The 21,085-nt window shown below is 47.7% G+C and overlaps 1 protein-coding gene across 1 annotated transcript; it reads right to left on the bottom strand.

The window, feature by feature from the left end:
- Positions 1-2,103: 2,103 nt before the first annotated feature.
- HIF1AN (hypoxia inducible factor 1 subunit alpha inhibitor) lies at positions 2,104-18,413 on the bottom strand. Its single transcript, XM_002718653.6, has 8 exons — positions 18,221-18,413; positions 17,674-17,924; positions 14,072-14,220; positions 11,422-11,567; positions 8,974-9,080; positions 8,508-8,571; positions 8,154-8,264; positions 2,104-7,385 (listed from the first exon to the last, which is right to left on the bottom strand). Exons 1-8 carry the CDS (start codon positions 18,395-18,397, stop codon positions 7,341-7,343), a joined length of 1,050 nt encoding a protein of 349 aa, XP_002718699.1. The 5' UTR covers positions 18,398-18,413; the 3' UTR covers positions 2,104-7,340.
- Positions 18,414-21,085: the final 2,672 nt, after the last annotated feature.

Consider the following 21,085-nt stretch of genomic DNA (forward strand, 5'->3'; position numbering starts at 1 on the left):
TGGCATACACAAACCTTCAGGGCCTCATTAGGGACCTAGCAGCATGCCTGCTCTTCTTTCATTGGGCGTTTCAGGCCCTTTTAAATATAACAGAACAGAAATTTTGGAAGAGCATTCCCCAGTGAGGGCAGTGGTGACAGGGCCCTTGTGAGAGTTCAGAGGTCACTGAGAAGCGGTAGATTCTGGTAAACACGAGCCTGCACACTGCAGCGCACCTGTGCTATGCTCAGGAGCTGACAACTAGACATGCCCCAAGGATGGATCCTTGGGCCCCTGCACCCATGTGGGAGACCCGGAAGAAGCTCCTAGCTTCTGATCAGATCAGCTCTGGCTGTTGCAGTCATTTGGGGAGTGAACCAGCAGATGGAAGCTCTCTCTGGCTCTTTCAAATAAATAAAATAATCTTCATCCCCCCCCCCCCCCAAAAAAAAAGTAACCTGGATGGAGAAGACTTTGAAGGAGACACAGAAAGGCTAGGGGTCCTGAAGCTAACGCCTGAGCCATTGCTATGGACCAGGCCCGCTGCTAAGCTTTCCTTTATGCACCCTACTTCAAATGACCCTGACAACACGGCTAATGCTCTTCCCATCCATAGCCGCATAAACACGGTTTATCATTTACCCAAGGTCACACAGAATGGCAGATGCAGTACACAAAGCCTTCATTCTTGACCACTACACACTGCATGGTAGGCTATATGTTTGAGAGGGAATAGAAAACCTGACCCAAATGTGGTTTACACTGTGGATGAAGGGGCAGAGCCTCCCTAAAACATGGGACTGACCTCAACAAATAAGGTTTTAAGCAAATGGAATAAAACAGCAAAATTGGCTAGGGCCAAAGAGAAGCCTTCCAAGGCCCAGAGCCAGAGGAAGAGGTGACTGCAAGGAGATTACAGAATGGCCTGCAGCCCAGAGCCTGGCTTGGCACAAGGTAAAGAGGTGGCTTCTTCACCCACAGGACTGGAGACCAAGGTATGAGGCAGAAGGACCAAGCGGCTACAGAAGGGAACTAGAGAGGACTGGCTTATGCTGCAGGGATGGCAGGGTAGGGGGCGGCTAGGGGTGGGAGCAGAACCTAAGATCAACAGAATCGTCCTGTGGAAAGGGCTGAGAATTTGTCCGAACGTACCTCGGCCTGAAGCCTGAGCAGTCTGATTCTAGTATGTCTCCCAAGCAGGATCTGCCGGAATGCAGACGAGCACAGTGCAGGGCTACAAATGAGCAATTCTAATCTGTCTGTACCACAGGACAGATCTGGGCGAGCAGCCAAAATAATTTTCAAAGATTTCTGTGACTCATCAAAGAGTTTTCTTCTTTTTGAGATCTATCATCTGGTCTTTTCCTTGGCATTAACAATAAAATCCTTTAAACATAGAAGAGCAGAGTGTTTTTAGACTGGAAAAAACATAAGCTATAGGAGAAATATATGCCTTCCACTCCTCTCCATTCTTGGCCAAGTACTCAGCTCCAGGTACCAGCTCGGATGACACTACTTCCTACAGGGTGCCCACCGTGGGCACAGGGCTTGGTCAGGCGCTTTTCTTTCAGGCATCTCAGATTTTTCATGGTCTGCTGTCTCCTCCACTGAGCTGAGAGCATCATGAATAATGACTAACACAGTGCCTGGGACAGAAACACTCAACAAATGATCAATATTACAATCCTATTTTTCTGAATTCTCTTTTGAATGCTCTCTGCATTCATAACAATCTCAACACTCGTGATTTAACCACATTGAAGAATTACAACTGAACGCAGGGGGCCTGATCTGCCATGGTGTCTCGAGGTGTGAGGCAGCCGCAGCTTCTCCAGGGTGGAGGTCAGACCTCAAAGTGCCTCGCCCAGGGGCCCCAGGCTCACGTGCACAGCAGGGACGTCTGGCTGACTGCACAGGAAAGGCAGCTGACTTGGCCCCTTCCCAGTGCTCCTCCTTCTAGGCTATGTTTAGGTAACAGGACTTTCCTGCCTGCCCCTAACTCAGTTCAGGCTTTCTGCATGCTATTTCTCCTTGTTCTTCCTATGTTTTGTCCAAGAGGGAAGGAGTCACTGTACAGACAGCACTAAAGCCAAGTTTCTAAGACAGTCACATAATAAATGTAACTACCACCACCACAGCCATTTATTAAGTGCTTACCAAGCACTGTGCTAAAGCTTTACAAACATTGTTTCAGTTCACCCAACAACCCTGAGGTAGTTATTTTCAACACGCCCCCGCCCCCACCTCTGCCTATTACAGTTGAGGAAACTGAGGCTCAGAGAAGTGAAGTCATCAACCAAGGGCAAACTGAGTTACGAAGCAGCAAAGGTAGAAATCTGAATCAGATATAGGACCCCATGCCCAGGCTTTTAAACCCCAGGATAGACTGTCACCCACTCCAAAGTTAAAGGACACACGTTCCTTCCCAGATACTAGAGACCAGGCTTCAGTGGGGCCGGGAGCAGTTTTTAAGCCTCTGCATCCTCTCTGACTCAAACTCTTGGAGGAGTATAAAGTCTGGGGATGAGCTGCCACAGGGGCCTTTTCTCTCCTCTAAGACCTCCCCTCCTGACAGCTGACTCCTCAATGTGTTGCTTCCCTTCCAGCAACCTCTACAATGCAGAGGTCAAACTTGAGGACAGTCAGATACCTGAAAAAAATGTCTCCTTACAAAACGCCCTTCATTGCTGAACTGCTGGACTCCAAGCTACACTCATGAACTCAGACACAAACTTCAGTTCTTCTGCTCTAGTTTACCAGACCTGGCACTATCCCCAAGGTCTCCTGATCAATGCCCAAGCCCACCCCCTACTGTTCTCTACCATTCTCTAGGTCCCTCCCCTAACCCATCTCTGAAGGCCTCATTGACCATAGGCTCCTGGACCTCAAGGCTGCCCGTTAAGAGGCTTCACTCCCCAAAATGCACCAGAAGTGCTCAGCAGGGCTCCACTCAGGATCCTAAGACCTGTGAGGGTTCAACAGAGCTGGCTGAAGACAGGCAGAAAGGGCCACCGGAGGGAGGCTGTGCAGAACTGGCAAAGGAATGGCGAGGTTAGAGCAAAGAACCAGACTAACCATGGGCAAGGAACCAGAGCTCTCAAAGGTTTCAAGAGGAGGATGGACCTAAGATGAACAGGGTGATCCCAGGCAGAAGGACCCTACAGTCCAGTCTATCCAAACACCTGCAACCATGGAGCTTGAGTGAAGGGCAACTGTTTAGGAAAAGTCTGTGGTAACGGGGTTACTCTTTGAGGAGGAATCAAGGGGTGCTCTGAGAAGGGAGGCTGGCAGGAAGCTTGAGAGGAAGTGGGCAAGGACTGGAGGACCAGCAGCTGGAAGCTGAGGACAAAAGGGAGTATAACAGGCTTCTGGAATGCCCTGAGCCACTTCCAGGCACACCCATCACCTATCCCATCTGGCTAAAACTGGTCACTGATGGTCATTTCCTGTCACCCTTGTGAGCATCTGGCTTTGAAGCATGGGAGATCCAGAGGTACAGAACTTACTGAGACACATAGCCCTTTCCTTGGGAAAACAACCCAACAACTGTCCATCCCTCAATTCCTCAGGAGGCCTCCCACCACATACACACCCCCAAACTGAAGCACACATACAAGTACAAATCAATACTGCCCTTGAAGGCTGAAGAAACAGAGGAGGGAGGAGAGGTAACTCAGACATGGGAAGATGCAAAGGCCTCAGTGCCCTCTACCAAGTCACAGCTGTACTGGTGCAGGGAGGAAAACTGATGCTGCAGGGAAGCCTACAGTGATGAGTTCTTCCCCAGGGGGCCCAGGGCTTGGGGGAGCCCAGGCGCACAGCATATATGGTGGCTTTGTAGCCCCTGGCTGTTTCGTGTGGCTTCCTCTTCAACTAAGCAGAAGCTTCTGAGGTTTGACAAAGTCAGGTTTTCTTCATGCTCAGCACACCTTGAGTCCAACAAATTCTCTTCACAAGTCAGGGCTTACGGGTGTTATGACAAAACATTTCCACAAACTACAAACGCACGTCAACACTCTTCTATTATCCTCTGTCCTGTAGCTCCCATTTGACACCCACCTCTGTTCTGTTGACTCCTAACAGAAGATGTCTGTACCTGTATCCCTCTCAGGCCGGAGACTGCACCTCTAGTTTTCCTGAAGAAACACAAGCTCCACCCATCTGTAAGAACACTGAAAGGGTAGTGGCCCAGGAGTCTCCATGGGGCAGAGGAGGGAGTTTCTCCACACTGGGCTGGCCCACGGATAGGGAGCCTTCCCCTCTGTCTCCTAACAGATTCAGATTAATGATCGCTCATTCCTAATTGTCAAATTTCTTTTCCTTCATCCTGTGTCTAATCACCAGTGACAGAAACCATTACGCAAATGAGAGCAGACGACTTCCCCCAACTGTTCGCGTGGTAAAAACCTTGTAATTTAGAGCTCTGATTTGTAGGGGAAGCTGGTCTCCCCCAGGCATCCTGGGCATCTGCTCAACTGATGCCCAGAACAGCCCCTCCTCCATCCCTGGAACTCCAACCCCCCAACAAATATTTGACTTCACAATACAGTAGTTTTCTCTGTGGCTGCTAGTATGAACATGAGAGCTTACAACATGGCTGACCTCTACACTGGCCCAAATCGCCATCCTTCCTTGGTGTGTGCCAGCTAGGATGGGGTCTACAACTCTAGGAGCCACCCTCTCCTCTGCTGTGAGCACAATTTGAGCCTAAGTGCCCTAACCCAGTTAAGAGAAGGAGCCTCAGTCTCTTCATTCACTGAGGGAAGCAATGCAGAACATGAATCAAGATTCTTCAGTGATCACCTACAAGTACTTCAGTTCTGTTGACACAAAAGCATGCTGGGAGGAGTTATGGGATCTATTCAAAGACACACAAGTTACTAATGGCTTCTTCTGACACTCTTAATTCATAATAACGCTTCCCAAGCAGTGTTCTCAAGATATCTTTAGCTGGGAGTCCAGAGTTTTCTCTCTGGTAGCTTCTACAGCCTCTCTGCTGAGCCTGCCTTTCAGGGCCCGGGATACATGTGAGAGAGGTAAGGAAGGACAATCAACATAGTCTGCTGGGAAGGAGCCAGCAGGGGGGTTGTAGCCAAGTAGTCTTGGGCTTGAATCCTGATGGCTACTACTCAATCTCTCTGAGCCCACCTCTTTATTTGTGAAGTCAGAATGCCCACCCTGCAGGATATATTGAGGAACAAAGATAAAAGCACCAGGCACACATTACACATCTAAAACCCAGGGGTCACTATTATATTATTCAAGGATCAGGGCCAATCCTGTGAAGGCTCCAAAATCAGCCTTCCCCCACCTTCCGCCTTGGCCACCTTTAGTCAGAGCTGTGTCAGCACAGCATCCAGCAAGGACCAGATGAGTGGCACACGCCTGCCTGCTGCGCATCACCCACTTCTTTGAGGGGCTGAGCCAGGAACGTGGCAACCTGCTGAGAAGAGTAACAATCTGCTCTTGTTCCAAGTGTGGATGTGGGCACGTTTTTCCTCCATCTGCCTTTTTCTCTTTGATGCACTCCTCTTCCCCCTAAGAGATGGAGGGATGGAGATCACTGCAATCCTGTTTCCCAACACTAGCTATATTTGAAAGAGCTACATTTGGTACCTACCAAGTCTACACACCCACACTGCATCAGAGAACCCTAGAATGGGGCACTCAAAATAAACAGCCTTCCCCATGATATAAACACAAGCACACGCATGCATACACACATCTGCTCAGTCCAACAGGGCACTGTAAACTGAGCATTAGGGGTGACAGCCATAGTTCATACACTGGAAGTAAACCTTTGGCAAAAAAAAGAAACAAAATAAAACCAGAGGCTTCCCATTTCCTCTTCCCTTCCAGAGACAAGGGGATGATGGAGATGGGAGTGGAAGTAGACACAGGGCTACCACACTGCCCAGTTCCAGGGGCCCCGGCCCCACTGAAGAGCTGTGAACGACAGCCCTTCGAGTTGTGCAATAGAAGCTGCCCAGCTGTACGCTGCAGCCCTGAGAGGGTGCCCGTGAGTAGCTACCAACAGAAAAGGAAATTTTCTTCCCATGCTCTACCAGTGGCCCTGACTAATGAGGGTGCTGTGGAACACGACAATGGGGTCTGGCAGAGGCGCTGGCTTTAAGAGGCAAGGCTACATTTCTGCCCTTGCCCTGAGGTGGATGAAAGGTAGTGAGTTAGCTGCCTAAGCTTGACCCCGTTTCGTCTACTCAGCCAGGAACTCAGCAGGAGTAGAGGATGTGATCTGGGCAGGAAGGGTCATGTGCCTGGAGGTTCTAGCCAGTAAGCCTCAGGCAGGCTGCAGTGAGACCTGACCAATACATGATGGCTAAAATCCTAGTTAAAAAGCTTTACGCTAAGTCAGGTGGTACTTCTGGGAATCACAATGCACTGTCCCACTGGGCAGGGTGAGCGACAGAGAACCTTGGTAAGCAGGGAGACTAGCCAGTGCAGACACATATGCATATGAATAAATGTGCATGTGGGTGCATGTGCACATGTACACACACACACACACACACACAGATACACAGAGACTTGCACCCCTAGAACCTAGAGGAACCACAGCTATAACTCCTATAACTCCCTGGATACCTAGCACAGGGGTAAGAGCTGGTGCTGAAAGAGAAAAGCTATGTGTGTCTGTAATTTGGAATTTCTGCACAATCCTTGGTTCTTGTGTTCCAAGGTTTCTTCTTGTGTATGGCTTGAGCTTGTAGGTCCCAACTGGAACCCTGGCTAATCCTCACTCAGTGGAAGGCTATCTGGGCTCTCAAAGACAAGCCGCTCTCTTCATTAGAGTCCCAGTAGCCATTCCCACCTGACAATGCAAAACTTCACAGGAGGCAGACTGATTCAATGGTCAGATCTGCTACCTCTGGCCTTGTGGCCCAGATGCAGTGAGGGGTCCATGAGCATCTCCTCTCTCTCTCAGGCTGAGGCACTGAGGTTGTAGGAGATAGGGCTGAGAGCCAGAAGTGACATCCTGACCCAGAGGGAGGGAACAGATACAAACACGTGTGTGCATGGACACACACAATTCCCGAGGCTGACAGACGACACACAGACATGATGACAACCAGAAGCTGGGACTCCACACACTGAATGCAGGACTTCAGGGGGCAGAGAGGAAAAGTGTTGGGGCATGAGAGGCGAGGGTAAGAAGTCCCTCCAGATGGCAGTGGAGTGCCAACCACCCTGCCTCGCCCCATACACCTTCCTCCAGGGCCATGGCAAGAGTCCAGTCCATTAAGTGCAGCGTGCAATACTAGTGCTTGGAGTCTCCTGTCCTCCTCAATGAAGCGGTGTGGACGGGATAGCAGTCACCTGGCAGGAGGCCTGAACCTGGCAGGCTAGTTGTATCGGCCCTTGATCATTGTGTTCAACAAGGGCCCCACCTGTAAAGAGACATGAGGAGCCAGTCAGAACTGCCTGTTCCCTGGCCCTGGAGTCGCACTGGGTATGTCCAGAGGCATTTAATGACCAGCCAAAGAAGGGGACAGACTTTTACATAATCTTGTGAACTTCCTGTGAAGGTCAAAACAGTATTCTGGGGCATGGCCCTCTCCTCAGGGTCCATCTTCTAAGACCTTCTCTTTCACAATACACTGTCTGGAAGCAACACCAAACTGATAAAAGACCAGAAGAGCTACTGGCCCCCAAGCACCCCAAAGTGTGTCTGTCTCCTCAGCGTGCCCTGATGTTAAACACCTCTACACCCTCAGCAAAGGGCACCTGCACCTGGAGCAACGGTCATCCCCTAAGCCCACAGGCAGTGGAGGCTGAGGCTACCCACAGGGAAGAGGCAAGAACGGTACAAACGCAGACCTCTTCCACTTACACGGCAGGCCAGTGGCACACCTGTGTGGGAAGCAGACCTCAACACTGACTGGAGCAGCCTTGGCAGAGCTGGGAGAGTGTGGGGAGACGCTTTACTGCTCACTTCCCGTTCCAGAGGAATCCCCTCGGGGCCCCAGCTGGCACGTAAGCCTCATGGGGAACAGCACTACGAGCATGGAACAGGGTATAACTGATCCGCCAGCCAAGCCCAGCTCTCACCAGAAAACAAAGGTGTTCTGAACACGCCCATAACCCCTGTGGAGAGAAAGGACAGCAGACATGGAGACAGAAGAACTATGGAGAGTCTCACACCAACCCTGACTTACCTCTTGTGGGTTCCCCAAGGCCTCTCCAAGCATCTTCTCAATGTTTCTCATTATGGCCACTTTCTGATGCGCTTTGAGAGGATATTCAATTCTCTTAGGGGTGGGTGCGCCCTACAAAGGAAGCAGCAGCTCAAGAAAAGTGTTTAGCAGCAGACCTCAGTGTAGTCCATCGTTCCTGGAAACAAGCTCCCTTCTGAGAACCCAACTTAACCCTATCCCTCTTCATCTCCCCAAACACCTCAGAATCACTTCCAGGGACAGCCAACCACCCCACCCAAGCCAAGGCCATTTATTATACCTACCTCACCCCAGCCCCAGTTCAATCTGGAAGAAAAAAAAATCAACTATATTCACCTTATACCAGAAGTTCACAGTGATGGTAATCCCCCCATTTAGTAATGACTCTATGTGATGCCACCTGCAAGAAACAAACAGGCTCCTGTTTACCAATAGTTTTCAGGAGAGGGATGGAAAGCTAGGCAGTACCCAGTTAAAGAAAACCCTGAAGTCAGTATCTTTATGATCATCTCTGTAAAACACACACTGGGCTACAGGCAGTGGCAGTCAGTCTCCATATACCCAAGAGCCAAGGACAGTTTCTCCAGCTGCAAGCCTCTGGGACAGAGGTGGACTTGAGGAATTATCTTCCTTTCTTAGGACAGGGTTGTCCCTTCCCCCACATTCACTATGCTGTGCGCCAACCTTCCTGTAGACCACACAAAACCCATCTTGCCACTACTCAGAAAGCTCACTGATAAGGCCCCCCAGGGAATGGGGAAGAAAGCTCCCAAGAAGCCCCCATCCCTAGCCCCCTCCTCACCAGTACATTGGGATGTAAAGAACATCACCAGGGCCAACCACTGTTTCATAACCAACCACGTTTTGAAAATTGGGGAACCTTTCGTAGTCAGGATTGTCAAAGTCCACCTAAGAGGTTCAAGAAAAAGAAAAAAAAAAATCAGTCAATTACCAAATCTCTACCAGTAACTACAATTTGCTACTTTGGTATTAAAAAACAAAGTCTTTAAAATTCTCTCCCACAGAATGATGCACGGCAGCCCATGCTTTAACGCCCAATGATTAAGAATCCTAGGCTTCAGGTCTTTATGTTAAGAGAAACTGGGCAGACACAGATAGGCAGACACTTGCATATTCTCTCTCATGTGTGGAAGGTTAGAAACATGATCTGAAAGCATGAGGCTGAGGAAGGGGGGAGAAAACAGTTAAGAGTAGGTGCCTTGAAGAAGAGTTACTATTTCTCTTTTTAGTATTTCCTTTTACTACTTAATACCATTGGTTGAACTCTTAACACAGAATTATTCTTATGTATTTAAATCCAATTGAAAATTGATCCCTGTTAAAAATAAGAGTGGGAATAAGAGAGGGAGATGTACAGTTTGGCACACATTCCCTCAGACTTACCCCTAAAGGTAAAGTTAAAAATTTGCCATGGGACTCCAAATCCCATTAAGTTAGCAGGTACCAATGTCATCTTACTAGTTAAAGTGATCAATTTAAGTTCATAACTGATCATAAAGATAGGAATAAGTGTCAAAGGGATAACATAAATAAGACCAAGTGTCTGCTAATAATGATAAGTAGAATTAAAAAGGAGAGAACGATCCAACATGGGAAGCAGGCCACACAGCAGACTCACAAAATGACAAAAGCCCTAAACAGTACTCTGGCCTCAGAATCAGCCCTTAAGACATTCAGATCTGGCTAAAAAGCCCATGAGAGCATTCCAGGCATGGAAAGCCAAGACACTGTGTCAAAAATTGACCTACATGAACGATCTCTGAGTGAGATCCCGGTGGAAGGAAGGGGGCCATCAAAGAAGGAGTACCTTTCTCTAAAAGGAGGAGAGAACTTCTACTTGGATTATGGCTCTTTCTAAATAATGAGAGTTTGTGGACTCAAGAGGCTTCCATAGCCTTGGCAGCTCATGACAAGAGCCTTGGGTGATCACTGACATCATAAATAAGAGTGTCAATTGTTAAATCAACAACAGGAGTCACTGTGCACTTGCTCCCCATGTGGGACCTCTGTCCTTAATGAGTTGTACTATGAGAACTAACAGTAAAACTAGTCTCTAAACAGTACTTTATACTTTGTGCGTCTGTGTGGGTGCAAACTGTTGAAATCTTTACTTAGTACAGAGTTCATCTTCTGTATATAAAGATTAATTAAAAAGCTATCTTAATGAAGAAAGGAATGGGAGAGGGAGTAGGAGGTGGGACGGTTTGGGGGTGGGAGGGTAGGTATGGGGGGGAAGAATTGCTATAATCCAAATGTTGTACTTTCAAAATTTATATTTATTAAACAAAAGCTTTCTATTAATAAAAAAAAAAGAGTAGGTGCCAGCATCCACAGCGCAGAGGGTAACTGTAGTTTGTTATATTGCATCATGTACTGTATGAAGAACTGGAAGAGAGAAGCTCGGAGGTTCTAACCATAAAGAAAAGACAAGGAGATGGGGGTTTTAATTGCCTGATTTGACCAATTTACACAGTATCCATGTGCTGAAATATTGTACTGTAGCAAATAAAAATGTACATATATTGCATCTTCATAAAACAAAAACAAAATGAATCCTAGGATTCAGTATTCCTGAGGTCAGAAGACCTGCATGACCTGAGGATAAAAGGAAGTAACACTGGTCTTTCACCCAAACCTTCACAGCCCTTCTCCCCAAAACAAATTCTAAGTAATTAAAAAAAAAAAAAAAAAGAAAGAAAGAAAAAAGAAAACACTCTACGTGAAGCAGCTAGGCAGGTTTCTCCTTAAGAAAGGAGAAGATGCATCTGGTCACAGAGCCGATCATATAACTCACTTAGATCCAGAAAAATATTAAGTGATATATCTCGATTTTATTTGCTTCTTGCATATAAAGAACAAATAGCATACATGATAAAAGAACCCCATGATTAAATCCAAAGGATACAAACATGCTTTGTTCCACAAACTTGTAAGCCAAACAGAGTAACCCACAGTCCACCAGCATCAATGATGGGGGTTGCTCCTGAAAATTGTATCTGTGGGGCTGTTTATACTTATAAACACAGGGGAACTTGGACGAACCATAGGAACTTGGACTACGTGAACTACATTTTGAAATTATCCTTAGATTTGTCTGTAGGACACGACCAACCTGTAATCTAAACCTGGCACACCACCACAGGCAAGGGGAAAGACATCCTGGGCTTTGTGCCCAAAGGCACTCCGAGAATCTAGAGTTCCATGCCCTGCTCAGACCAGACAATCTCACCTGGCTCTGTCTGTCACACGGGTGATGGACAGGGTATGGGTAGAGGCACTCAAACTGATCCGGAGGGAATAAGATACATCGCTTGTAGCCTTTAATCTGAGCAAAAAAGTTCTGCTGCTCATCATAGTGAGCAGGCGTCACATTTCCTGTAGGGAGAAAGACAGTTTCTTACTCGGAGCAGGGGCACTACTGCACAAGCCGAACACAGAGCCCAGTGCCAGAGGGAAACCCAGTCCACCCTCCTAATCAAATTTCAGGCAGAATCAGGTAACTACACCTTTCAACAAATTACATGTTAAACTCTCAAGGGTCATAAGTCTAGTCTGGGTAAGCGTCTATCACCAACTAGCAAAGGAGACTTTCCCAAATGCTGACCGCTGCCCTTATAGGAAGAGCACAACAAGATGATTGTGTATTTGTGTACTCTCCTTGATCATGCCAAGAATTCAAAGGAAGTAAGAGTAAGAAATGACTGGTATTGGGGCCAGCGCTGTGGCACAGCGGGCAAAGCTGCCACCTGCAGTGCCAGCATCCCATATGGGTGCCAGTTTGAGTCCCGGCTGCTCCACTTCCGATCTGGCTCTCTGCTGTGGCCTGGGAAAGCAGTGGAGGATGGCCAAGTCCTTGGGCCACTGCACAAGTGTGGGAGACCCAGAAGAAGCTCCTGGCTTTGGATCGACACAGCTCCAGCTGTTGTGGCCAACTGGGGAGTGAACCAGCAGATGAAAGACTTTCTGCCTCTTTCTCTGTGTAACTCTTTCAAATAAATAAATAAATCTTAAAAAAAAAATGAAATGACTGGGATCAGCAATCTACTTTGAGGTGTTAGCCTGTCATTTAGGTTGCATGAGTATGTACCTGCTCTACCGTTCTCCAGGAGCCTTAAGATTCTCTTTGCTCCTCCTTCAATGCACCTGTGAGATGCAGCGCTTCTTACAGCAACACTAGGGCTCACTGAGGGGAAACTTACCAGATTACAGAAGTGTTATATAATTTAAATAAGCCATGTGGGGCAAATATTTACTCTAGGGATTAAGATCCCCACATTCAACATCAAGAGTCCCTAGGTTCAATTTCCAACTCTGCTCCTGACTCTATCTTCTGGCTAATACAGACCTTGGGAGGAAGTGGTGATGGCTTAAGTGAATGAGTTCCTGCCACCCATGTTATGTTGGAGACCTGGATTGAGTTCCTAGCTCCTGGCCTCATGCCAGTTGGGGGTTGTTTCGGGTATTCAGAGAGTTAACCAGCAGATGGGAGCTGTCTCTCAAATAAAAATAAATTCACACGTAAGTGTACATTATTTAAGATGTCACCTTGAATTAGTTCTGCACTGGTGTGTGTATGCTCCATTTTCTCCTTTATAACTGGGACTATGTCTAGTCTCCTTTGCACAATCTCTAATTCAAACACGCATCTCCACAGAGCATGTCTCTCAGGAAACACACTGCAGCTCTGCCCAAGTATTCCAAGACAGCAGCCGTCTTAGTGCTCAGAATCCACAGACATCCTCAAAGGAGAGCTGCTCCCTCATCTCTACCTGAGGGATTCACCTCCACGTGCCCTGCCGCAGGAAAGGAAAGCAACAGAAAAACTCAAATAAACCAGAACTGGCTCCTTCCTGGCAGGTCAACCAAGAGCTGGTTTCAACAGGGCAAGTATCAATTCATAAACTCAACTGCTGGAAACCTATATCAGGGAAGAATCTAAATCTGAAGAAAGGACAGTCAAAGAAAAAGAGACTTCAGAGCCCAGTGGTAAACAGCAATGAGTAATTACTCTGCTTCCTTGTTCAACTCAGTTTATTTACCATTTACTAAGTACCTACTATGGCTGGCACTAACCCAGTTCCAGAAACAAAAACAAGACAAGGATCTTCCCTCTCCTAACTGGAGTTTAAGACTTCTCCTTTTCGCTCAAAAGACAAATAAATACAAGAAGAATACAGTCACACACTTGCTTATGTATGCACAGAATCACCTAGTAGGAAACACAAGCATGTTCCCAGAAAGGGAAAGTGGTAGATAGGGGTGAAAGACACTTATCACTGCATACCTCTTTAAACTGTTAGATTTTGGTAGCCATGAATTATTCTTTATTTAAAAGATGGGATTTATTCTGGAAAAAAAAATGTTTTCCCTTTTTTACCAGGAGAAAAATCTGATTGATCCAACAGGGAGTGAGAGTGTTTCAGAAAGGTCCCCAGTACCCCAATATATGCATTGACAGGGCAGCTGAAAAAGAGAAATGGAACTTTCTTGAGTGCGTAAAACCAGCTTCTTCAAGACTTAACATATACTATCTCATGTAATGTTCACAGCCATGAATGTACTTCAAAAAGTCCACGGAAAATAGAATGAAGTTTATTTTGTGTAAAAAGAAAAAAATCTTGAAATCCTTGCATAGAGGGATCTTCAAAAAGTTCACAAAAAATGTGTATGGATTTCAAAATTCTTTCACATCAAAATAAACTTACCTTTCAATTCCACTTTTCCATTAACTTTCAGAAATATCCTCATGTTTATAAGGTGTTTATATCATGTTTCTTCTATAGATGAGAAGGTTGAGTCACGGAGTTAATCAGGGGTAGAGGATTAAAAATCGGGTTTGTGCAACTCCAAGTTGTGCTGCTCGTCTAAACATTTCTTACCTTCCATGCCAATGAGCAGCAGGTTAGAAGTCAGCTGCCCCCAGCCACGCTTTCCCTGTTGCTTATTAATCCAGTTCCAGTTAAAACCCAAGAAGTCCATGACAATCTTTCTGCCCACGGTGTCATTGAGCGTTTGCTGCAGATACAACCTACATTCCCCAAGAAGAAAACTCCATTAGTGCAAGCACTCACAGTCCCTGGCATGGCCTTCGTAAGTCTGGAAACACACCCCCAGACACACACCAGCACCTCCCACAGATAACAGCTACAGTCGCGCAGGTTCCCATAAAATACACACAAAGAACTTCCATACAGTTGTACAGATTCCTAGAAGCCTATACAGACCCTAGAATGATGAAATCAGCCTTGTTTCAGAGGCATCTGCTTTGGTCTTTGAGAGCCACTGTGGTGAACTGTATTACTGTTCAGCAAGAGCTGGTTCCTCCCTGTGAGAGGTATTCTGTACTGCCTTGAAGCCAGGCTTCCTTACTGAACTGGCACTGGTCAATGGAATGTCCGTGCTGCTTCAACTGTGGTATTTAATGGACTGTCCACACTACCACAGCAACTATCAAGTTCCAGATAAGAGCTTCTGGAGCATTTTGAGTTCCAGAGTAGACAAGACAATAGAAGAACAAGATGATGAGACACATGATGAACATGTAGTACTAGTGAGAAACAAAACTGTTTCTGTGTCATGTTACTGAGCTCTGGCCTAAATCCCAGTTTATTTCAACTAATTCAGCCAGCTAGTTATGCCCAGCAGCTTTCTTCAGCTAAAGAAAGGAAGATGCCACATCAGGTGTAGGACCCAGGTGCTCTAACTATACTCGAGGTAAGTCAGTAGTTACTCAAGGGACGTGAAAATCAAGACACATTTAATAAGGGAGCAAACCTGAAGAGGAGCCAGAAGCAGCCTGTTCTGGTCCTAAGAGCATTACTTCAAAAGGCTCAAAGGTACCTCACTGCCCAGAATCATGATGCTTAGGGAGACAATATTTAGAAACCTTGACAGGGCTGACATGCAGCAGCAGGTTAAGCGACTGTTTGAGTTCAGGACCTGGCTGCTCTCCTTCTGATCCAGCTCCTTGCTAATGTGCCTGGGAAAGCAGCAGATGATGGCCCAAGCACTTGGGTCCCTGCCACCTATGTGATAGACTGGATAAAATTCCTGGCTCCTGGTTTCAGCCTGGCTTAGCTCTGGCTATTGCAACTATAATGGGGAGTCAACAGGTGATTGAAAGATATTCTCTCTCTGTCATCTTTGGAGTCAATGAGCAAATGGAAGATCTCTCTCTCCTCCCCACCATATAAATCATTTTGTAAAAAGTCTATGGAAGGAGTGGGCGCTGTGGCGTAGCGGGTAAAGCCACTGCCTGCAGTGTTGGCATCCCATATGGATGTCAGTTCAAGTCCCAGCTGCTCCACTTCCGATCCAGCTCTCTGCTATGGCGTGGGAGAGCAGTAGAAAATGGCCCAAGTCCTTGGGTCCCTGCACCTGCGTGGGAGACCAGAGGAGGCTCCTGGATCCTGGCTTTGGATTGACACAGTTCCAACTGTTGCAGCCAGTTGGGGAGTGAACCAGTGTATGGAAGACCTCTCTGTGTAACTCTTTCAGATAAATAAATAAATATTAAAAAAAAAAAAAAGCCTGTGGAAAAATGGAATTAAAAGTTTCTTTAAAAAAAAAAAAAAAGGAGCTCTTGCTAAGGTGGAAACACTAGTTACCTTTTCTGAGGGCATGGAACCCTCAAGACTTGAATACAACCTCTGGACTCTTCCCCAGAAATTATGATATACACATTCACACAAGTCTGCAAGTAACTCTGAAAGAGTCAGGGCTAGCTCCTAAACATGAATCTAAACAACATTCCTATTTATACCTGAACAATGCCTAAAACTGCTAAGGAGGATCCCAGTATCTTTTATTCCATAATCAACAACCTGTGTAATTTAATTATACAGTGAAATTGGCTGGTGCCAAACTGAGTTGGTAAGGCAAAACTTGGGGCCACAGCCTCCAGTGCCGGCATCCCACATGAGCACCAGTTCAAGTCCCAGCTGCTCCACTTTCAATCCAGCTCTCTGCTATGGCCTGGGAAAGCAGTAGAAGATGGCCCAAGTCCTTGGGCCCCTGCACCCTCGTGGGAGACCCAGAAGAAGCTCTTGGCTCCTGGCTTCAGATCTGCACAGCTCCGGCCATTGCAGCCATCTGGGAAGTGAACCAGTGAGTGGAAGACCTCTCTCTCTCTGCTTCTCCTCTGTCTCTGCGTAACTCTTTCAAATAAATAAATCTTGAAAAAAAAATTGCTCATGGTAAAAAATTTTCCCTGCAAATCCCTTAATCACCCATAAACAGACTACACTAACAGGTCATAACTAGGCAGACAAAATGCTCTCATCAGGAGAGGCAAGAAGCTTCAAATGACTGAGAAACAAGATGATTTGTGCGTCTTATCGTACGCTCATTCTCGGGCACATGTTCATTCCATGGAATCGCACACTCCACGGCTCTCAGTGTCTGGGATATGCATACACACAGTGTGCTCGAACCGAGGAATTCATGTGTGAGATAACTCAACTGAACCTGTCTTGAGAAGACATAAAGGACAGAACAATTAACAGCTCAGATCTTAGAAATTCTTTTGGTCCAAGTTTCATCATTATGACAAGTGCCAAGTGTCAGGAAGAAGAGAAAAAAGATGTTTCAAAGCTGTTCACTGACCCATGTACTGCTGACAAGGACTGGGCAGACTAGAGAAGCCGGGGTGGGCACCAAACGTCAATGACCAATCAGTCTTAGAGAAGTACGCAGGGAAAGCAACTCCCCAGAGGCAAGGTCACAGTGCGGGACTGAATACTGCCTGGGCCTCACACAGGGAGCTGGCCTCCACAGTGACAGAAGCAGGGAGGAACAATTACTCTCCATGGGTGTCTTGTGATCACGGTCAGCAACATGGAGCATCAACACTCCCCCCACCTTTTACTCCAATCTTCCCGAAACGAGAGGAGCCTGATATCCTTTGTCAATGGAAACCAACCACACAACTTTCCAGCCTGAACTGTTCCCGGCCAGCACCACGCTTCAGAAGACTGCAAACTGGCACTCTCGGGGATAAATCCAATGACAGAAATTTTTGTTTGGCCCCTGAAGCCTTTTTTAAACTTTTGAATTAGACGCCCACATTTAAAAGTCAGAAACTTTTAAACAAAAGTCTTGATCCTCAGCTTGCCTTGGGCCTCACTGCCAAATGGAAACCAGCGGAGTGGAGTGATGATGTCTCCCTCTGCCCAGGGTAAATGCCTTCAGCTCATCAGCTTCCGCCCAACTTCACTCATGTCACTCCCCCGACTGACCCTTCTGAGCAACTGCGAGTCTCGCTCCACGTCAGAAAGCCTGCAGAGCCACAACTCAAATCCTATCATTTCCTTATCCCCGAAGCTAGCGAACCGCCGCGCTGGAACCACTAACTCGCACCCCTGCGCTCGCAGGCTGGAAGCGCAAATGTCGCGCAGCAGGAACCCGGCCATCAGAGATGCCAGTCTATTCAGTCTAACAAGTCGAGAGGCATCCAGCGGGAAACCCTGGCCTGGGAACTCACCGGTCTTCCCCGCCGCGCTGCTGTATACCCTGCAGTTTCTCCACGAACTCATGAAACTTCATCTCCTCCCTGTTGGACCTTGGCTTAAAGTTCTGGAAGTTCGCCATCTTCTTCTCGTCGTAGTACAGGAACTTGTGGGTGCTCGCGCTGTACACGGAGAAGTCTCCGTTGCCGATATTCTCTTGCAGGTAATCGAGGTCCCACTTCAGGGCAGGATACACAAGGTTTGTGTCCGTCAGCACCACAGGCTCCTATGGGAAAACATCGGATGAAAAGAAAAACAAAACAAAACAAAACAAAACAAATGCAGCGCTGGTAAGGAGCTGGTGGGTCCCTGTCCCGCGATTTCAACCGCTTCCCAATGTCAAAATACTCTCCCCGCCCCAAGGCACCACGAACCCCTGCAACTCGCGTCTCTCCTCGCCTTCCTCCCATCTTCCCAGCGCCCGCTCCGCAGCCCCGCCAGCCCCCTCCTTTCAGTCGTTCGCCCTCCCCTCCCAACTGGGTCCCTGCCTCCTCCCCCTCTGGGCGCGGCCCCGCCCCCCACCTCGTTCTCTATGAGCTCCTCCGCCCGGGGGTCGCTCTGACTCAGACGCGGGATGGGCCGGGTCGGGAAGCTGTAACTGCGCAGCTGGGATTCATCCCAGGCGGGGCTTGGGGCTTCGGCCTCTTCCCGGGGTTCTCCAGAGCCAGAGGCCGCGGCCTCCGCCGCTGTCGCCGCCATCTCCGCCGCTGAGGACGGCCCCGCCGGAAGCGGAAGCTCCGCCTATTCCGGACGAAACCACAACGGAAACCATAGAGATGAGCCGCGCGAGGGAGCGCTCGAGATAGCGAGAACGCGGAGCCGAGACCTGGGGACGCGCCTCCTAGTGGTGACTGGCAGTTCTACACCCCAGGCTCGGCTCTTGAACTGGGGCTGGACCTGGGTCCCCCTGAGTAAGGGTGACCACCTGGTAAACCAATGCACGAACGATTGCTGCCTCAGTGTGCCCAGACCTACAAAAGAGGCACACGAGGCAAGTTTACTTAGGCACTGACCTTTACACTCATAGATGTGGAGAGAAGCAAACTCTTTACGCACCTAAAGAAGTCGGAGGGAAAAGCACTGGAGGCAGCAGGAGATGGCGCAAGTAATTGAGCCCTGCCACCTACAAGGGAGACCCAGATTGGGTTCCTGGCTCCCAGCTTCAGTCTAACCTAGCTTAAGCTGTTTTGGGCATTTGGGGAGTGAATCAGCAGATGGAAGATCTGTCTCTCCCTCTCTGTAACTCTGACTTTCAAATAAATAAATCTTTAATTTTTTTTTAAGGAGCAACCCCTATCATTTATTTATTTGAAAGTCACAGTGAGAGAGAGAGAGAGAGAGCGCTTCCATCCACTGGCCCACTCCCCAAATGGCCGCAACAGCTGGGGCTGGGCCAGGCCGAAGCCGGAACCCAGGGCCCTCTTCTAGGTCCCCCATGTGGGTAGCAGGGGCCCAGGAATTTGGGCCATCCTCTGCTGCCTTCCTAGGCACACTAGCAGAGAGCTGGATTGGAAATGGAGCAGCCAGTACTGAACTTGCACCCACATGGGATGCCAGCGCTGCAGAAGGCAGTTTAACCGGCTGTGCCACAGCACTGGCCCTAATAAATCTTAAAAAGAAAAAAGAAACAAAATGGCCGGCACCACGGCTCACTAGGCTAATCCTTCACCTGCGGCACCGGCACACTGGGTTCTAGTCCCGGTTGGGGTGCCGCATTCTGTCCCGGTTGCTCCTCTTCCAGTCCAGCTCTCTGCTGTGGCACAGAAAGGCAACGGAGGATGGCCCAAATGCTTGGGCCCCTGCACCCACATGGGAGACCAGGAGGAAGCACCTGGCTCCTGACTTTGGATCGGTGCGGCGTGCCAGCCGTAGCGGCCACTTGGGGGGTGAACCAATGGAAAAAGGAAAACCTTTCTCTCTGTCCCTCTCTCACTGTTTGACTCTGCGTGTCAAAAATAAAAATAAAAAAAAGAAAAAAGAAACAATCATAATTAATAGATTTTGGTCAAAGGCTACTTTAAAGGCCTGAGCAAAAGTGATAATGGCAAGTTGAATTTTTTTTAAGATTTATTTATTTGAAAGGCAAAGTTACAGAGAGTCAGAGGCAGAAAAAGATGGAGAGGTCTTCCATCTGCTGGTTCACTCCCCAGGTGGTTACAATAGCCGGAACTGCGCTGATCCAAAGCCAGAAGCCAGGAGCTTCTTCTGGGTCTCCCATGGGGATACAGGGGCCCAAGGACTTAGGCCATTTTCTGCTTTCCCAGGCCATAGCAGAGAGCTGAATAGGAAGTGCAGCAGCCAGGACTTGAACCAGGCCCATATAGGATGCCAGCACTGTAGGTGACAGCGTTACTAGCTATGCCACAGTGCCAGCCCCTAAGTTGAATTCTTTTAAATCAAGGGCTAATTTCTTTCTTTTTAAAAGATTTATGTATTTGTTTGAAAGGCAGTTACAAAGAGAGAGAAGGAGAGAGACAGATCCTCCATCCACTGATTGACTCCCCAAATGGCCACAATGACTGGGTCTGGGCCAGGCTGAAGCCAGGAGACAAGAGCTTCCTCCGGGCCTCCCACATGGGTGCAGGGGCCCAAGAACTTGGGCTGTCCTCTGCTGCTTTCCCAGGCACATTAGCAGGGAGCTGGATTGGATGTGGAGCAGCCGGGACTCCAACTGGCACCCATGTGTGATACTAAAACTAAGGGTCCTTGGCTTAACCCACTGCGCCATAGTGTCAGCCCCAAGGGCTAATTTCCTTAAACATATTCCATTTTTCTGCCTATACCACCCTCTCTCCTACTTGAAGAGATTCTCACCATTAGAATGGTGTTGTTATTGGTGGCCAACCATGGCCATCTCACATTTCCAAACACTCTATATTAGTTATAAAAGATCATATCAATAACCTTTATTGCTTGCTTAGTTCTTATGGCTTTGGGAGGCTGAATTCTCCGATGGATCCCAAGACTTGCATCCTGTGCTGTACCCACCATGAATAAGTCTTGTTCCTTAAATGAAAGCAATACTTGTGACTATAATCAGGCACCATTTCTGTGGTTATGTTACCATACATGGTAAAGACATAGTTAAGATCCCCCAATCAGTTAGCTTTGAGTTAATCAAAAAGGAGATTTATCCTGTGTGGGCCTGACCTTTTCACTCCAGCCTGTTAAACTATTAAATCCAGAACCAGAGGTCAGAGACAAAAGTCTGAGAGATTTGACAGTACATGCTATCAATTTTTTTTTTTTTTTTTTTTTTTTTTTGTCTTGCAAGAGCAAACTGCCACGGGATAAGAAATGGGGTCGGGTGAGCTCTAGGAGCTGAGAAAGACTCCAGGTTCAATGGCAGCAAGAAAGTGGGGACTTTGTCCTACAAATGCTGGTAAG

This window comes from Oryctolagus cuniculus, chromosome 15 (assembly GCF_051225735.1).
Source record: "Oryctolagus cuniculus isolate XC-2025 breed Fujian yellow rabbit chromosome 15, ASM5122573v1, whole genome shotgun sequence".
NCBI classification, from domain to species: domain Eukaryota; kingdom Metazoa; phylum Chordata; class Mammalia; order Lagomorpha; family Leporidae; genus Oryctolagus; species Oryctolagus cuniculus.

What these genes read in the sequence shown, in the direction of transcription:
- HIF1AN (XM_002718653.6), bottom strand. Translation starts at nt 18,397, where the DNA reads ATGGCGGCGACAGCGGCGGAGGCCGCGGCCTCTGGCTCTGGAGAACCC. An exon ending in CGTGTGACAGACAGAGCCAG is followed by an intron (nt 9,081 to 11,421) that starts GTGAGATTGTCT and finishes TGAACCTCTTAG; the next exon opens with GTGGACTTTGACAATCCTGA. An exon ending in CTGTGAACTTCTGGTATAAG is followed by an intron (nt 8,265 to 8,507) that starts GTGAATATAGTT and finishes CTTCCTTTGTAG; the next exon opens with GGCGCACCCACCCCTAAGAG.